Source organism: Mycothermus thermophilus, assembly GCF_041956435.1.
Source record: "Mycothermus thermophilus strain CBS 625.91 unplaced genomic scaffold VTJ04scaffold_3, whole genome shotgun sequence".
Taxonomy (NCBI): Eukaryota; Fungi; Ascomycota; class Sordariomycetes; order Sordariales; family Chaetomiaceae; genus Mycothermus; species Mycothermus thermophilus.
In genome coordinates this window covers 2,140,226-2,154,853 of record NW_027191429.1, presented here as the reverse complement: position 1 = coordinate 2,154,853, position 14,628 = coordinate 2,140,226, and the positions used below count along the sequence as shown (strand labels likewise).

The window sequence follows — 14,628 nt, the reverse complement described above, 5'->3', positions numbered from 1 at the left end:
CTGCTCGGTTGGATCGTTGCAGCCCCTAGCCTAACTCGGAGATTTCCGCTGCAGCGTCAACGTCCATCGTTCATCCACACTATTCACCGACGCTCGCAAACTCTGAGCTCTTCCAACATTGCATACACTACTAACAACGGTGCCATTACGTTATTGAATTTCCATGAGGCGCATTTCTGTTGACCAATATACTTGCAATTTACCCTGAATTTGTCAGGTTTTAACCTCTACAGAGCACAAACATCAACTCTGCCCTCACCTGAAACTCGTGGCTCAAAGTTCCAAAACGCCATCGACCAAATCACCACTTTAGTCCAACATCCAGTCTGACATCCAATTCAACATCACACAAAGTGGCAATATTGCCCACCATCTAGGCCCGCTGATCGCCTCGACATTTTATCTCCCGTCCTCCCGGCCAAATCCCAGGACAGTGCGACCTCGTCTCATCTCCTCCTCTGTATCCACCGTCGGTCATTCAACGGAACCCAATCCGGACCGTGCAGCTATGCCAACCCTCCGTCCGCGCAAGCCCCAATCCGGGGCTCCTGCACCTGATCCTTCTTTCCCATCACCGTCCGAGACAGCCGCTTCTTCGGCTGTTCCAACCTCTGCAGCTCGCCACAGGAAAACCCAACCAGCGACGCCGGCGAGTGAGAATGAGAAGGGCGAAATGGCGCCATCCCCTGACGAACGGGCTCCATTGCTTCCGGTTGACGGGCAATCACTACCATCAGCACAACCATCAGAAACATTGAGCTGGATGCAACGGAATCAATGGATCTTGTTCGCTCTGGCCAGCGGGGCGTGTGCTGCGTTTAATGGCGTCTTTGCCAAATTGTGAGTGACGTTGGGAGAGCCTTTGAAGGTCGAGCTTCGCACTGCATGCGCTAACCGTTTGGGCGTCTTTCCTGTTTTTACGCAACGTAGGACCACAACGGAGCTCACAACCCGCTTATCCGCAGCCGTTTCTCACCTGCTAGGTTTCGAGACTGCAGGGAATGTCGTCGAGCTGGCCATCCGAGGGGTACGCTGATCACCTATCCGCTTGCCGGTGCGAGATTACTGACCAGTGTCTCCCATCAACAGGCTTTCTTCGCTCTGAATCTTACCTTCAACGGCGTGGTGAGTTGTCTTCTCCGTGTCCTTGCTCCCTTATTGCGCACCCCCTAACAGCCATATAGATGTGGACCCTCTTCACAACGGCACTCGCTCGCGGCCATTCCACCACTCAAGTGTCCATCATGAACACGTCGGCAAACTTTGTGCTCACCGCTCTCCTGGGCTCTGCCATATTTTCCGAAGCACTGCCGCCGTTGTGGTGGCTGGGCGCTGCCATGTTGGTGGCAGGGAATGTGATCATCGGTCGCAAGGACGAAGGCCAGCCCGTTGAAGGGGGTCAAGATGAGGGAGGAGAAGGTTTTCAAGCGGGCGGTGTTGCAAATGCTCCGATGCCAACAGAGAGGAGAGCAGAAAAGACATGATAGGGAACTGAGGCGAGGGCAAATGGGGTCAGTGAGGCGCAATGAACATACGCACAGTCTTCTCATATTGATTGATCCTTTTGTGATCATCAATAGTATCCGAGTTAAAAATTCGTTTCTTTTGAGCAGTGGATGGACAGAAGGTTTTGACTTTGCCTTTGCCTTATCCCGTCCGAACTGTGCCCTTGCTCTCCCGACGAAAGTCCACATATTCCACCCTCCATATATATTTTTTTTCGGGTTTCTGAGACCTTAGAAATGATTTCATCAACGAGCGTCATGAGTTCAGTTGGCGACTGGCTTAGCAGGCACAAGGGGCTTGAAGAAGGAAAAGGCACCTACGTCGGACAAGCCCATCTCCCTCCCGTTGGGTGACCTCAAGGCCCGCCTGCCCGTCTTATGTCAGCAGAAGCAGCTCAAGGTGCGTTCTGCGATGTCACTGTCCAAGAACAAGAATCTGGTGCAAGTCCTGGACACCGGGGACCTCGAAGGTATCAAAGGAGGCATTCCAGAGGTGATGGATTGTGCCCACTTCCCAGCCTCATTTTATGGGAGGTTAAGGTCAACCGGTCAGGGAATTTCTTGGAGAATGAAGAGAGGGTTGCTCCATGTATCTGATGGTGAATTATGCGTTCGAGGTAGACTTTTCCGGGAGGAGCGGATCCAAAGCTTAAGGGTTCAGGTTAGCGTTCAGTCTGGGGTTGGGGTTTAGTCTGATACGCGCTGGATTAAAGTTGCCACAACCCCAGAGTTTCTTGGATACCCTTCCCCAAGTTCGATTGATAAAACATCGTCGGAAGCTCACTCAGGTCATGTTGTCCTGATGAATTGCATGCGGTTTGTGTCCCCCATGAGCATGAGGTTGGGATATTTGCGTCTTGTTGGTTGATCTGTCCCCCAGCCTCCAGTGTCAGGAATCCAGCCTTCTGGGCCCGATTTTGGGGCTGTCAGGGACCCACTTCGGCCAGTGGGGCGAACCACATGGCAGGTTTTGGGCGCTCGATCTGCATCCTCGGCGCAAGCGTCAACGATGCGTCGTCGTCTGTCGTCTGTCATCTGTTGTCCAACAAACACGCCCCAAGGCTGCAAGCACCTGCACTTCCATAAACCAACCCCCCCAAAAATCAACGTCATCGCCAGAAAACAATCTTTTGCATTTCAAGGCCTTAAACATACGTCTTCCAAGCCATTGCGACCTGGTTGCTGGACCGCGGCAACCCCATCGTTGGCAACAGATAACAAGATGAGCGACCAGAAACGGGCGAGAGAACTGGTATCCGGTCTTGCCTTCGCGGCGAGTGTACGTGGACACCCATCCATCAGCTCTGCGGATTTGTCTGACTGCGGCGGTTTGCTAACTTCTGCTCCAGACATTAGCGCTATTCTTTATCATTAAAGACATCGTAGCGCCGTATGTCGGGAAGCTGATTGACCCGGATCGCGAGAAACACGAACAAGCGCGGATCCAAGCAAAGGCCAACCTCCAGAGGATACGAAAGCGACGCCTCGAGAATAATGATGATTTGGGCTTTGGCGACGAAGACGGCAGCACTGATGGATCGCGGCCACGGGTGGAAGACCTAGTGCTCAACGAGTATGAGAACCAGGTGGCCCTAGAGGTGGTTGCGCCCGAGGACATTCCCGTGGGATTCAACGACATTGGCGGGCTTGAGGACATTATCGAAGAGCTCAAGGAGTCCATCATCTACCCGCTGACCATGCCACACCTCTACCGGCACGGCGGGGCGCTGCTGGCGGCGCCTTCAGGTGTGCTGCTGTACGGACCCCCCGGTTGTGGCAAGACGATGCTCGCCAAGGCTGTGGCCCATGAGAGCGGCGCGTCTTTCATCAATCTGCATATTTCCACCCTGACGGAGAAGTGGTATGGTGACTCCAACAAGCTGGTGCGCGCCGTCTTTTCTCTGGCCAAGAAGCTTGAGCCGGCCATCATTTTCATCGATGAGATCGATGCCGTCCTGGGCACGCGGAGGAGTGGGGAACACGAGGCGAGCGGCATGGTCAAAGCCGAGTAAGTAGACTTGGGGCTCTATCTGCGTCTTATGCATTGTCTACCCATTGTGTCGCAAATCATGCTAACATCGAAACATAGATTCATGACCCTCTGGGATGGTCTGACGTCCACCAACGCCGCAGGCGTGCCAAACCGAATCGTTGTGTTGGGTGCCACCAACCGCATCAATGATATCGACGAGGCGATCCTCCGTCGCATGCCCAAGAAGTTCCCCGTTCCGCTTCCTGACTTGCAGCAGCGCCGGCGTATCTTGCAGCTGGTGCTCAGCAATTCCAAGCTCGACCCAGAGCATTTTGACCTCGAATACATCGCACGTGTCACGGCTGGCATGTCGGGCAGCGATATCAAGGAGGCGTGCCGCGATGCAGCCATGGCGCCCATGCGGGAGTATATTCGGCAGCACCGCGCTTCTGGCAAGGCAATGTCGGCAGTGAATCCTGCTGAAGTGCGGGGAATCCGCACCGAGGACTTTTTCGGTCGCCGCGGTGCCCGCGCTCCTGCTGAGCCAACAACATATTCACGCGCAGTTAGCACTATCAACACAACGTCGACAAACCAGTCGAAACTGTCCAGCGATGGGTACGAGGAGGTTGAGGACGAGGAGGAGAACGACCGGATCACGGCATCGGCATAGACTGGTGATGGCTGCGAGTTGCTTACAAATCGTGTGTTAACCAGGGCAAAGGTCAATCTTGGATCATTTTGATGATGGCTGACAGTAAGTCGATTGTATGAATGGGAATGGGACACGGTACCGGGACAAGGTCGCATAGAGTAATACCCAGATAAATGAAGTGCGATTCTCTTCTCCATGGCTTCGACGTCATGTTTAGCCGACGACGTGATATCGCTCAACGGTTACGTCTTGTCGAGCATACGGTAGTGTCTGGCAAACAAGTCCCCCGCTCTGAACTCTCTGCCCACGAACCAACAAGACGCAAGCAGGCCGGTGTTGTACAACGTTGCCTCATGCCAGGGGCACTGGTTACTGGCCTGACACAAAGCTAGGCAGTCCAAGTCGTTGAGCGGATCACGATCAAACAAAATACATTTCCAAAGTTTCCCTGGTTACCTACGGCTGCCCTGTGTTCGACCGAGTGTGCCTTTCCTGTGCAAGTCGCAGCTTCCCACAACTACCGCCCCCTGGCAAGCACGTCATTCTGCCGGCCCCACAGTGGGGTTTCCGCCGGATATCGGGTACTTGGACCACCACTGGTTCTGCCACTCCGGGGCATGTACCTCTCTTCCAAGCCGCTGCGGGTCCCCTGCCGCTCCGGGACTCGGGTCGAAAAAGCGGTCGGGCGCCCTTCCCCGGGAATGTGATGTTCCACGAGGCGATGACTCCAACGCTTGGGACAACTCCCTCCTTCCCGAGCCCCCCTCGAAACGTTGGGGCTTGAAACTTTCTCTCACTGGACCCCATCTTGAATTCACTCATTTCCATCTCCTTTCCTCTGCTACAAGGTGGAGGTCGTCGTTTGCCTGAGGCTCGATTGCTTCTGAACGTGGCCGAGTTCTGCAAGAAGTGGACTCTTGCCGAGTGGCGACATCGGATCTGCCATCTCCAGGCAATTGTCTTAGCACGCCGCTTTGAGTACTCTGTCGCTCTCCTTCATACTCGGCAACCCCCTCAACGGCGCCGACGTCTCCCAAGACACCCCACAATGGCGACGCCAAACAGCTTGAGTCCTGCTTCGCAGGCTGCTAACAAGGTCCTTGCCCGTGTCGACGTCGACGGCCATGCCCTCCCACCATCGCCCGCTCCATCGAGCCCTCTGTCAGGGAGGAAACGCTACGCCTTGGCCACGGAGCTCGTTTATACCGAGACCAAGGACCAGTACGGTGCTTCCAGCATTCCCATCTACCAATCAGCCACCTTCAAGCAGTCATCCTCCAACGGTGGGAGCGAATATGACTACACGCGGTCAGGCAACCCAACCCGCACCCATCTCGAGCGCCACTTGGCCAAGATCATGAATGCCACTCGTGTGCTCGCTGTCAGCTCTGGCATGGGTGCCCTCGACGTTATAACCCGCCTGCTCAAGCCGGGCGACGAAGTCATCACCGGTGACGACCTTTACGGCGGCACACATCGTCTCCTCACCTACCTCAAGAATAATCAGGGTGTCGTGGTGCACCACGTCGACACCACCAATGCCGACAGTGTCAAGCGTGTTATTTCGGACAAGACGGCCATGGTCCTGCTCGAGACGCCGACAAACCCCCTGATCAAGATCGTCGATATCCCCACCATCGCCGCTGCCACCCACGAGGCCAACAGCAAGGCTCTCGTTGTTGTCGACAACACCATGCTCTCGCCCATGCTTTTCAACCCCCTCGATGTTGGTGCCGACATCGTTTATGAGTCCGGAACAAAATATCTCTCGGGCCACCACGACATCATGGCTGGCGTTATCGCATGCAACGACCCAACTATCGGTGACAAGATGTACTTCACCATCAACGCCACTGGCTGCGGTCTTTCACCAAACGACTCGTTCCTCCTTATGCGCGGTGTCAAGACGCTGGCCATCCGTATGGAGAAGCAGCAGTCCAATGCCCAGCGCATTGCCGAGTTTCTCGAATCCCACGGCTTTCGCGTCCGGTATCCTGGCCTCAAGTCTCACCCCCAGTACGACCTCCACTGGTCTATGGCCCGCGGGGCCGGTGCCGTCCTCTCGTTTGAAACCGGCGATGTGGCTCTTTCGGAGAGGATCGTCGAGTCGACCCGACTCTGGGGCATCAGCGTTAGCTTTGGATGTGTCAACAGTCTTATCAGCATGCCCTGCCGCATGAGCCATGCCAGCATTGACGCCAAAACGAGGCAGGAGAGGCAGATGCCGGAGGACCTTATCCGGCTGTGCGTTGGTATTGAGGATGTTGACGACTTGATTGATGACCTTTCTCGCGCAGTAAGTGAAAATCCGATATTCATATGGAAAAGAGTACATGCTGACTAGACCGTCTCAAGCTCGTGCAAGCTGGCGCAGTGACTATCACGATGGATGGTTTTCATGCCACTGGCCCTACTACTAACGGCGAAACTCCTTCCGCCTAGACGCAACACAATTCTCGATTTCTGATGAGCATATTGACTTCGACAACAATCGTCACATGCATATTCATCGCTCCAAACACGGCTGCCAACAGAAATTTTGGATAGAAATTGGGAGGATTCCAAAAACAAACATAAGATTTGGCCTTGGCTTCCAGCACGAGATACCCGCGTTTGCCATCATAACAGCGCGCGCTCGACGCCCCGAGTTCCACCAGCACCCTGAAGTCCGGCTCCATCCCTTAAACTATCAGTTACTCTGTCACTGCGCACAGACGGGTCTCGTCACTTACTCAACTATTGCGCTGTACATAAGTGTCTCGTTGATGGGGAGATTGCTGGGGTTCAACTCGGAGCTCCACAGTTTCAGCATGAGTGACGGCTCTCGGGTGACATTGTCTGCTCCGGCAGTTGGGGAAGAGGCTGTGGGTGTGTTGCTGCATGATGTCAGCTGGGGAAAGAGGCTTGACGAAGAAGGAGTATGTTGGTATCGGTAGACCTTTGATGGTGTCTGGTTCGGAATTGGTCTTTAACACTGTGAGGCATGGTTGGGCTGGGGCGTTAGGGAGTTGGGGAACGGATATCTAGCTCGTCGGCAAGAAGGATCTTTAGAGAGATGACTCTCTCGTTCTATCAAAATAAACTTGGCTGTCTAGGCCTATTTATCCCTTCGTGCAAGACGAACTTGATGACCCCCGCCCACCAACCCCCTTCCCTCCCTCGGGTCAGCAGCCTCATCTGCTGTCCGTCCATTGCTCATCTTGGTACGTTTATCATTGAAGAGAGAAGTGAAAAGGGGGCTCAGAGCCCAACCAACCAACCAACCTACCTACAGTTTGGGGTGCTTCATCTTGATTGACATCAATGGGTACGTACCACCCGCCTGCCGCTCCAAAATTTGTCAACTAAGAGGCGGTGGCGCTGCCGTCAGTTCTATGCTAGTTCAAAATGGGAGGAGATGTTCTGGCTCCAACGGACCGGGATGGCCCAGATGCTCCCGAGGAAGTCTCGTGGTACAGAATGCTCATTCAGGCCTTGGCGCTACTGCTTCGATGCGACGGCTACCCATCCATTACATCTATGTCCTGTGTTCTGTCTCATCCAGCCACTTTCTCTCCGACAAGTCTAGCTATGGTGGCAGTGCCAGAGCTTTCCCAGGAGCCCCTAAGTGACATGACCGGCGGTCATCTTGCGGGCAACAAACGCCTTGCAGCCCTTAGCAGTTTCGGTAGGTGGACTTGCATCCGCTTGACGCAATGAAAAAGCAGCGAGACAACAGGACACCGGCCGGAAGCGCTGGAATGGCCGGGGGCGTATGTTTGGTTGGAAGAAGAGAAGATCTGAAGAACCCGACATTAGTCCTATCCCCCGGCTAAGCTACCCACAATGTGACAAAGAGACCGGGACCTTTCGTCCATCAAATCGCGTCGTTTGTCCTGGATGGAGCCATTGGAAGTCAAAAATCCCAACCCCGCGAGGTCCGTGTTACCATGCAATGATGTCTCGTCACCGGTTCTCCGTTCACCCCTCGAATTCCGCGCGCTGTGGGTACTACCAACATCTCTCTTAAACTTAGTGACGTCTCCATCCCCCCACGCGAGATACAAGGCGGCAATCTCCGCAAGGAACACAACGTTTGGCATAGCAGGATGTATCCTCGGGCGCTGCATCCTTCGGCATCCTTCGGGTGCGAGTCCCGTTGCCTGTGGGCGTGGCCAAGACTGGGCTGGAGTCTGGAACTGGCTGGAGGTATGCAAGGTGGTGGTGTATTTGGCCTGATGGTGTGAGTGTGCCCGCGCGCGGCACGTCGGGCGTACTTTGGATAATAGTCCAGGGCAAGGCCGCCTGATCATCGTCCTCCTTCACCTACGTACCTCTGGGTACTTAGGCACCTATACTCATAGTGCTGTGTGCACGCATGGGAAGTACTGACATTCCTAATGTTCATGCTCTGCTGTCTGCAACATTTGCCCTGTGGTCCCATTGACAATTCTCTCCCAGAGTTGATGGAACCTCAGGTATGGTCTGGAAACCTAGAAGTAACGTAAAAGGCATGTACTTATATCAGGATCGTACCTGGTAATTAGCATGTACATCGAAAAGGCTTGGGATGCGCCTGTATCCTGCAAGCTAACGCAAGGGCCGCGTTGGTGCGGGCGAGCCTTCGTTCACCCCACGTCCCTCCAGGCTGGAACCGACACAACGCGCAAGCGACGGCGAGAAAGGATTGGATGCATTCTAGAAGGCTGCGTGAGCTTCTCCTGACCCCACGCTCAGATTTTACGTATCCCCAGTCGGTCGGACATACCCCGGCTGTGGCGATGTGAGATGATTTGAAACTTGGTAAGTTTCCTTGTATACCTAGGTACCTAAGGCGCCACATTCATCCCGCGCTGGTCGGGTTGGTTAGAATATACGTACAAGTCCCCCGAGTTTAGGTGAAGTGGGCTGGCGCCGGGTATCTGCGTGCTGTTCCGAGCTGCGGTTGGCCGTCGAACAATAAGAGGACATACGGGATGGCAGGACTACCTCATACAATTCCTGTGAGTAACCCCGTCCTTTGGAATCAGTCAAGGAAGAGTATGTCATGCAATATTGTACCAGAATAGAGCAATGAATTGGCAGCGGAGCATGCCACTATGTTGACAGCATCGCCATCTGGGGTTGCTGGAAGCTCGGGGGAACAGACACAAACTTCTGGAGGACTGCGGCTTGCTTCACCTCCACCATCTTTTCATGGACGCAATTAATTCACGGCCGCCGGCCCCCTAGCGGCTTTGCCATTCACCTCTCGGTCGGACCCCGCTCTGTATGACATAGCACTGGGGCCTGTTAGTGATGTCTTGAATCCCCGGAATTGGCGACTGGCTCTCTATTGGCAGTGGGATGGAGTGACGCACATCGTTCTTGGCTTCGACACAGAATGGGGGGCGGGGAGGATGTTTTGGTCCTTCAACACCAGCTTGGACCTGGAGAAGTGGACTTGTATGACGAACAAAGATATGTTGTGCAACCATTCCAACCACTCCAGTTCGATGGTGACGCTGCCATAACAGGCGTCAGATCCCCCGCATTGCCTCACGCCCTACGGCCCCCAAGTTTGTATAAGTATTTTCCCCGGACTCGGGCGGTCTAGGAGATTGGGCGGATACGGACCGAATGAATTCCATGGATGCGGCCGCAGGCCTTGGCTCATTCGGCCATCATCCGGCCTTGACGCAACGTGAACGCACGGGAGCGCACACACCGGGATCTCTCTTTCACTCATATATTCTCGTACCATGATACACAGACGTTGACGAGACGTGGGGGAGGGATGTTCCTAGCTGTGAGCCCTTGCTCGTACTCCAGGGGCCTGGCAACTGCCGAGTAGTTTGGCTTCAGAGGATCTTACCCATATGTGAACTATGTCGACATAGGCCGCAGAGTCGGCTCTGGTAATCGGGCCGGGAGGTATATCATGGCGGCTCTGCCGCACTATTACAAGACTCCGAGTTGTTGGCCGCCCGGAGAGTCCTCGGGGATCGCCCTTCGCAACCACCGCAATATACCTAGAATCAGGGCGATGCTGTTCCGTGCTTGCCGGAAACCTCTCCCTCACATACTCTAAGGTATTCAAAACAACGCAAGCGATTCAAGCTACACGGCGTCATCAGATCGCACAACAGGATGCAAACGTGTACCGACGTGGTCGCTGGCTACTGGGCAGGTAGGGGATGCATTGACTTCTAAAGAGATGACGCTGTTCTGTCTAAGTCTTGCGCTAAGCTCGGTCTGGGGCCGAAATATGAAGCTCGGGCCGGCGTGAGGGACTTCTACATTGTTGGATAGTGGGAAGCGCCCTTGAATTCCGTCTCGTGGGTGAGCCGATGTCTGGCCTAGGTGTTTGCTTCGAGTCGGTGAGCCATCTGAGACACCGGTGACAGCACCTAGCGGCAGATGCATGGCAAAGTGAATGTCAAACGGAGGTATGTCTGAAGAAACTGTACCGATACCAGCATGTTCTTGGCCACAAAGGGAAGAAACACTCTCCAACAAAAATTCAGAACTGTCTACATTTCATCATACGAACATCATGACAGTCTGTATGGTAGATCAGCCCGCTAGTACTATTTGTAAAGCAAGGGAAGATGCTGGAGATGGATATGTCAAGTCGAAGCTCCTCGGGTAACGAAGCCGGACGGGGTGTCTAGTCCTGCCATCGAACAACAAGCAGCCGCACTTCCCTCGGAAACCTGCAGACAATCGAGACATGGCTGCAGACCAACCTTCAGACACATAACCTGGAAGGCACCTTTGTCACTGTCCAGGTCATCCACCACCCCTGGTCCATGGGAGCTGTGATACTGGTGGTTGACAAGCCTCCATTTGGAGCTCCATGGCAGTGTTGTTCTGAGTGCTTGTCCTAGCCTCCGTACCTACCTTACCTTCAATGCTGACAGATGAGGAGATGCGGACTGGTGACACGGGAAGCTTTCGATGCCTTCCAATGTATGCGTGGGAGGCAAGAACCTAACATGATGGGCACCTCAGAGAAAGCAAGAGACTCAGACCCAACCAGTCAGGACAATTCGGAGAAAGACTGGATGGCAAGAGTCCCAGTCGGCCAGAAATACCATCTGTTAGTGCAGGCCTGAATTTTGTATGCAAAATGGATCCCCGCGAGTAGCGTCTTTAGCAGCATGTTCATGATCAGTACCGCAGCCGGGAGCCAGACTTAACATGCCTTCCATTCTTGAAAAGACACCTGCACTCAAGCTTCTGTCCCAGTCCATGTGGCACCGAAGTCCGGATCCGGGGCCTCAGTGCCTGACCCAAGCTCAGCATCATGCCATCAGCTTGCGGTATCTGTTTACAGTCAGCCGGGGCGGTCAGGAACTGAGTGCTCCTGCACTCGGATAGGAGCCTCAACCACTCAATATTGCATGCCTGACCGCGCTGCCTGTACCCTTCTTCTCTCATCTCAACGATTGCATAGCCAAACTAAGTGTCAAACCGGCACTCCTCCTCATCCATCCCCAATACCGGCGTAGAACGTGGTTGATCTCACGTCTCCATCACGCTCTGCACCCGACCCGCCTACGTCACCCATCTCATTGGTCACCAAGTCCTCGCTCTTCCCTCGGGAACGAAGAGGAAAGGGGAACCGCCTAAGCCAACCTGAACTGACAGACTTGTTCCGAATATCGGGCATCAACCTCCCTGACTTCCTGACCTGCTGTTCCTTGCTGACATCGAAATGGCGGGTGTATGCATTCCCCGAGACACTTGCATGACGGAAAAGAAGGAACATGGAACAGGAAAGCAACTCGTGACCTCCCAGAGGATGAAGCTGTGGTGACATCTCGTGGCAAACAATGCACTTGTGGTTGAACTTTGAGACATCGACGACTGAGACATAGAGCTGAACCATGCTGAACCATGCATGAAGAGAGGAGTACCCTGGCAACGACGCCCCTGATCTCGTCAACAAATTCATGGATTCCTTGTGGGATATAAGGGGGTAAAATCAGCATGCTGGTCATCTGATGTTTGATACCGAGAGGTACTTAACTCCGTCTATCTTACACTCTAACTCCGACGCTGTGCCAATGCTTCCACAACATCCACCTGCATTATCTCGGAATATCAGACACAAGCTCGGGCAAGAAAAGGAGCCTCGGTCAACAAATCTGACAAGACAAACAGGACAAAGATAAGGACATCTTGATGCTATGTTTATGTTTGAAGAGCAAATGACGAGAAGTAATGCCATATACCTGACCAACCAAAACCATCCAGACAAGCCAGAGACGTCACGAATCCCGAACCCGCTCAAGGCATGCGCCCCAACCCTAAGAAACGATCGCGCTACCGACCCAAACCGCATCCAATTCCCATGTAACAGAAGCAAACAAACCAACAGCCAATACTTTACTGCACCCCTTAATCAAAGTCAAACCGGTCAGGCAGCAACACTGGAGCAATCAGAGTCCAGATGTAGAGAGCATAGCAAACCCACGCGCTCACAATCTTAACCCAGCTGGCCCAAAGAGTGCGGCCGACAGTGGCGAAGTCATCGTCACGCCCGTCATCCCAGTCCATTGTCAACAACGTGGCGACCCACGCGGTAGCCAAGAAGAAGACAATGTGGAACATGGCGTAGTTGTACTGTGTGCTAGAGCGCTCGTCGTCGTTGCCGCGAGTGCCCGAGTCCGAGGAGGCGTAATCATCGTCGTCCTCCGAGTTGAGGGCATCCGCAGGCAGGACACCCTCCTCAACTGCGCGGCGCAGAGCTTCGGCGCGCATCTGACGACGGGAAGAAGGCTGCGTGGTGATCAGGCCGTGCTCATACTCGGCCTCGTCATCCGGCAGGCGAATATGCCCCTTTCCATTGCCGCCCAGGCCGAGACTCTGGGTAGCCGCGCGGGTAGTAGTGTAGGCAATGGTGACCATGGTGCCGATGGCGCCAAGGACGACTGTTGTGGTGCGAGTGCCCTGGCCGGCGATGAGAGGATTACAATGGCGTTCCGGAGTGTCATCGGGCTCCATGGCAACAGCCGACATGGTCAGGTAGGTGCAGTAAACAGCGACCATGGCAGCTTGGGCAAGCCCTGCCTTGGGGTTGTGCGCCTGTACTGTGGGGTGAACCGAGATGACGGAAACGGCGATCAAGAGAATCAAGTTGATGGTGATGGCGGCTTGGTTCATGGAGCAGCCGCTCGAGGCGAAGAAACCGTATTGGACACCAGTCATGACCAAGGAAGCCAGGAACATGACGAGGGTGGAGGCCACCAAGACGAAGCGCCAGGTATTCGAATCCGTCTCCTCGATGCGAACGATGCAGTACTCAGCCCAGTTGTGGGCCAGGTCGACAAGCAGCACCAGACCGAGGATGAGGAACAGCATGGCGCCTGCCATGGCGACATAGTTGCCCCAGAACTGGAAGAATCGATCGGGGATGAGGAATGTAAGGACGATGAGACCGATCCAGGCGATGATCTTGGGACCCCAATAGCCGTTCTGGATCGCAGCGCGCGGGTTCTTGGAGGAGCGAACACCAAGCAAGAGTGCGGCGAGGACGAGGTGGAACATTCCGAGAGCAAAGTTGATGCGGTGGACTGCTAGCCAGCCGTAGCAGTCGCCATCTCCGCACTTGATCTTGACATAGTCAAGCATGAGATGTTGCAACTTCTCGATGGCCCATTTTGTGAGCATGATCCATGATAGAATCGAGTTGATCAAAAGGATTAGGGCGTAGGCGATACGGGTTGCAATGCTGTGGTGAGGGAACTCTGGTTAGCCCTGCTTGGAGAAGGAAGCAAGATATCAGCGGGTCTTGTCGAAGAATACCTGTTACCGCATTTCCCGCATGCGCGGCACACCATGGAGCACGTCGCAGCTCCGCAGCAGCTTGCGGCGAAGGAGAGGACCTAGTAGCAAGCAAGTCAGTCAAGGCGCCGTACAGGAGCGACGATGGCAGAGGGGAGAGACGACATACAGTGCCCATACTCGGCACCGCCAGGAACGGTACTGAGAGGAACGCGCCCATGACGACGGCGGGGTCGGGCCCGAGGCCGAGTGTGCGAGACCGATGGAGAGGTCAGAGAGGCAAATGATATCCTCGGATAAGCTGTTGAATGAAATACAATGCGGTGGACGGTAACGTCGCTGATTGACACTCGATGGTTGGCGTTGTTGAGGGCGGTTGCGTGATGGAGGAGGCGTTGGATGAGGCGGGTGGCCCTGCCAGCCTTGCCGGGCTGTGCGGCGGCTGATGGAACCAGATGACGAAGGCACGCAGACAAGTGCGACAATGCCAAGACCCGCCAAGAACCTCCGAGTAGACCCACAGCTTTGAAAGCAAAAATTGATCACATGACTTGGCGACAAACGCAACCATCACCAGGCGCGTTCCGGTCGCGTCTCGCAACGACGTCGTCCATCCACCGACGGAGAAATCCGAATGCAAACCACCGTCCGTCAACCAGTTCCAAACCGACAATTTGGATACTTATTTTCCAAGCTGCATCCGTGAGATGACCACTGCATAAGAAGACAGTATTCCAGCCACGCCA

At 54.5% G+C, this 14,628-nt stretch overlaps 5 protein-coding genes across 5 annotated transcripts; 4 read left to right on the top strand and 1 right to left on the bottom strand.

The window, feature by feature from the left end:
• Positions 1-508: 508 nt before the first annotated feature.
• On the top strand, positions 509-1,484 carry VTJ04DRAFT_4888 (uncharacterized protein; the record flags this gene model as incomplete). The annotated part of the gene is made up of 4 exons (XM_069362942.1): positions 509-840; positions 931-1,027; positions 1,090-1,125; positions 1,185-1,484. The coding sequence occupies 4 exons, from the start codon at positions 509-511 to the stop codon at positions 1,482-1,484; spliced, it is 765 nt and encodes a 254-aa protein (XP_069219839.1).
• Positions 1,485-2,727: 1,243 nt separating this feature from the next.
• Positions 2,728-4,150, top strand: VTJ04DRAFT_4887 (uncharacterized protein; the record flags this gene model as incomplete). The annotated part of the gene is made up of 3 exons (XM_069362941.1): positions 2,728-2,784; positions 2,855-3,513; positions 3,595-4,150. 3 exons carry the CDS (start codon positions 2,728-2,730, stop codon positions 4,148-4,150), a joined length of 1,272 nt encoding a protein of 423 aa, XP_069219838.1.
• A 1,030-nt stretch (positions 4,151-5,180) lies between these two features.
• VTJ04DRAFT_4886 (uncharacterized protein) lies at positions 5,181-6,574 on the top strand (the record flags this gene model as incomplete). Its single annotated transcript, XM_069362940.1, has 2 exons — positions 5,181-6,428; positions 6,488-6,574. 2 exons carry the CDS (start codon positions 5,181-5,183, stop codon positions 6,572-6,574), a joined length of 1,335 nt encoding a protein of 444 aa, XP_069219837.1.
• Positions 6,575-6,630: 56 nt separating this feature from the next.
• On the top strand, positions 6,631-7,068 carry VTJ04DRAFT_4885 (uncharacterized protein; the record flags this gene model as incomplete). Its single annotated transcript, XM_069362939.1, has 1 exon — positions 6,631-7,068. One exon carries the CDS (start codon positions 6,631-6,633, stop codon positions 7,066-7,068), a length of 438 nt encoding a protein of 145 aa, XP_069219836.1.
• A 5,428-nt stretch (positions 7,069-12,496) lies between these two features.
• On the bottom strand, positions 12,497-14,102 carry VTJ04DRAFT_4884 (uncharacterized protein; the record flags this gene model as incomplete). The annotated part of the gene is made up of 3 exons (XM_069362938.1): positions 12,497-13,829; positions 13,904-13,983; positions 14,052-14,102. 3 exons carry the CDS (start codon positions 14,100-14,102, stop codon positions 12,497-12,499), a joined length of 1,464 nt encoding a protein of 487 aa, XP_069219835.1.
• Between the last annotated feature and the right edge of the window lie 526 nt (positions 14,103-14,628).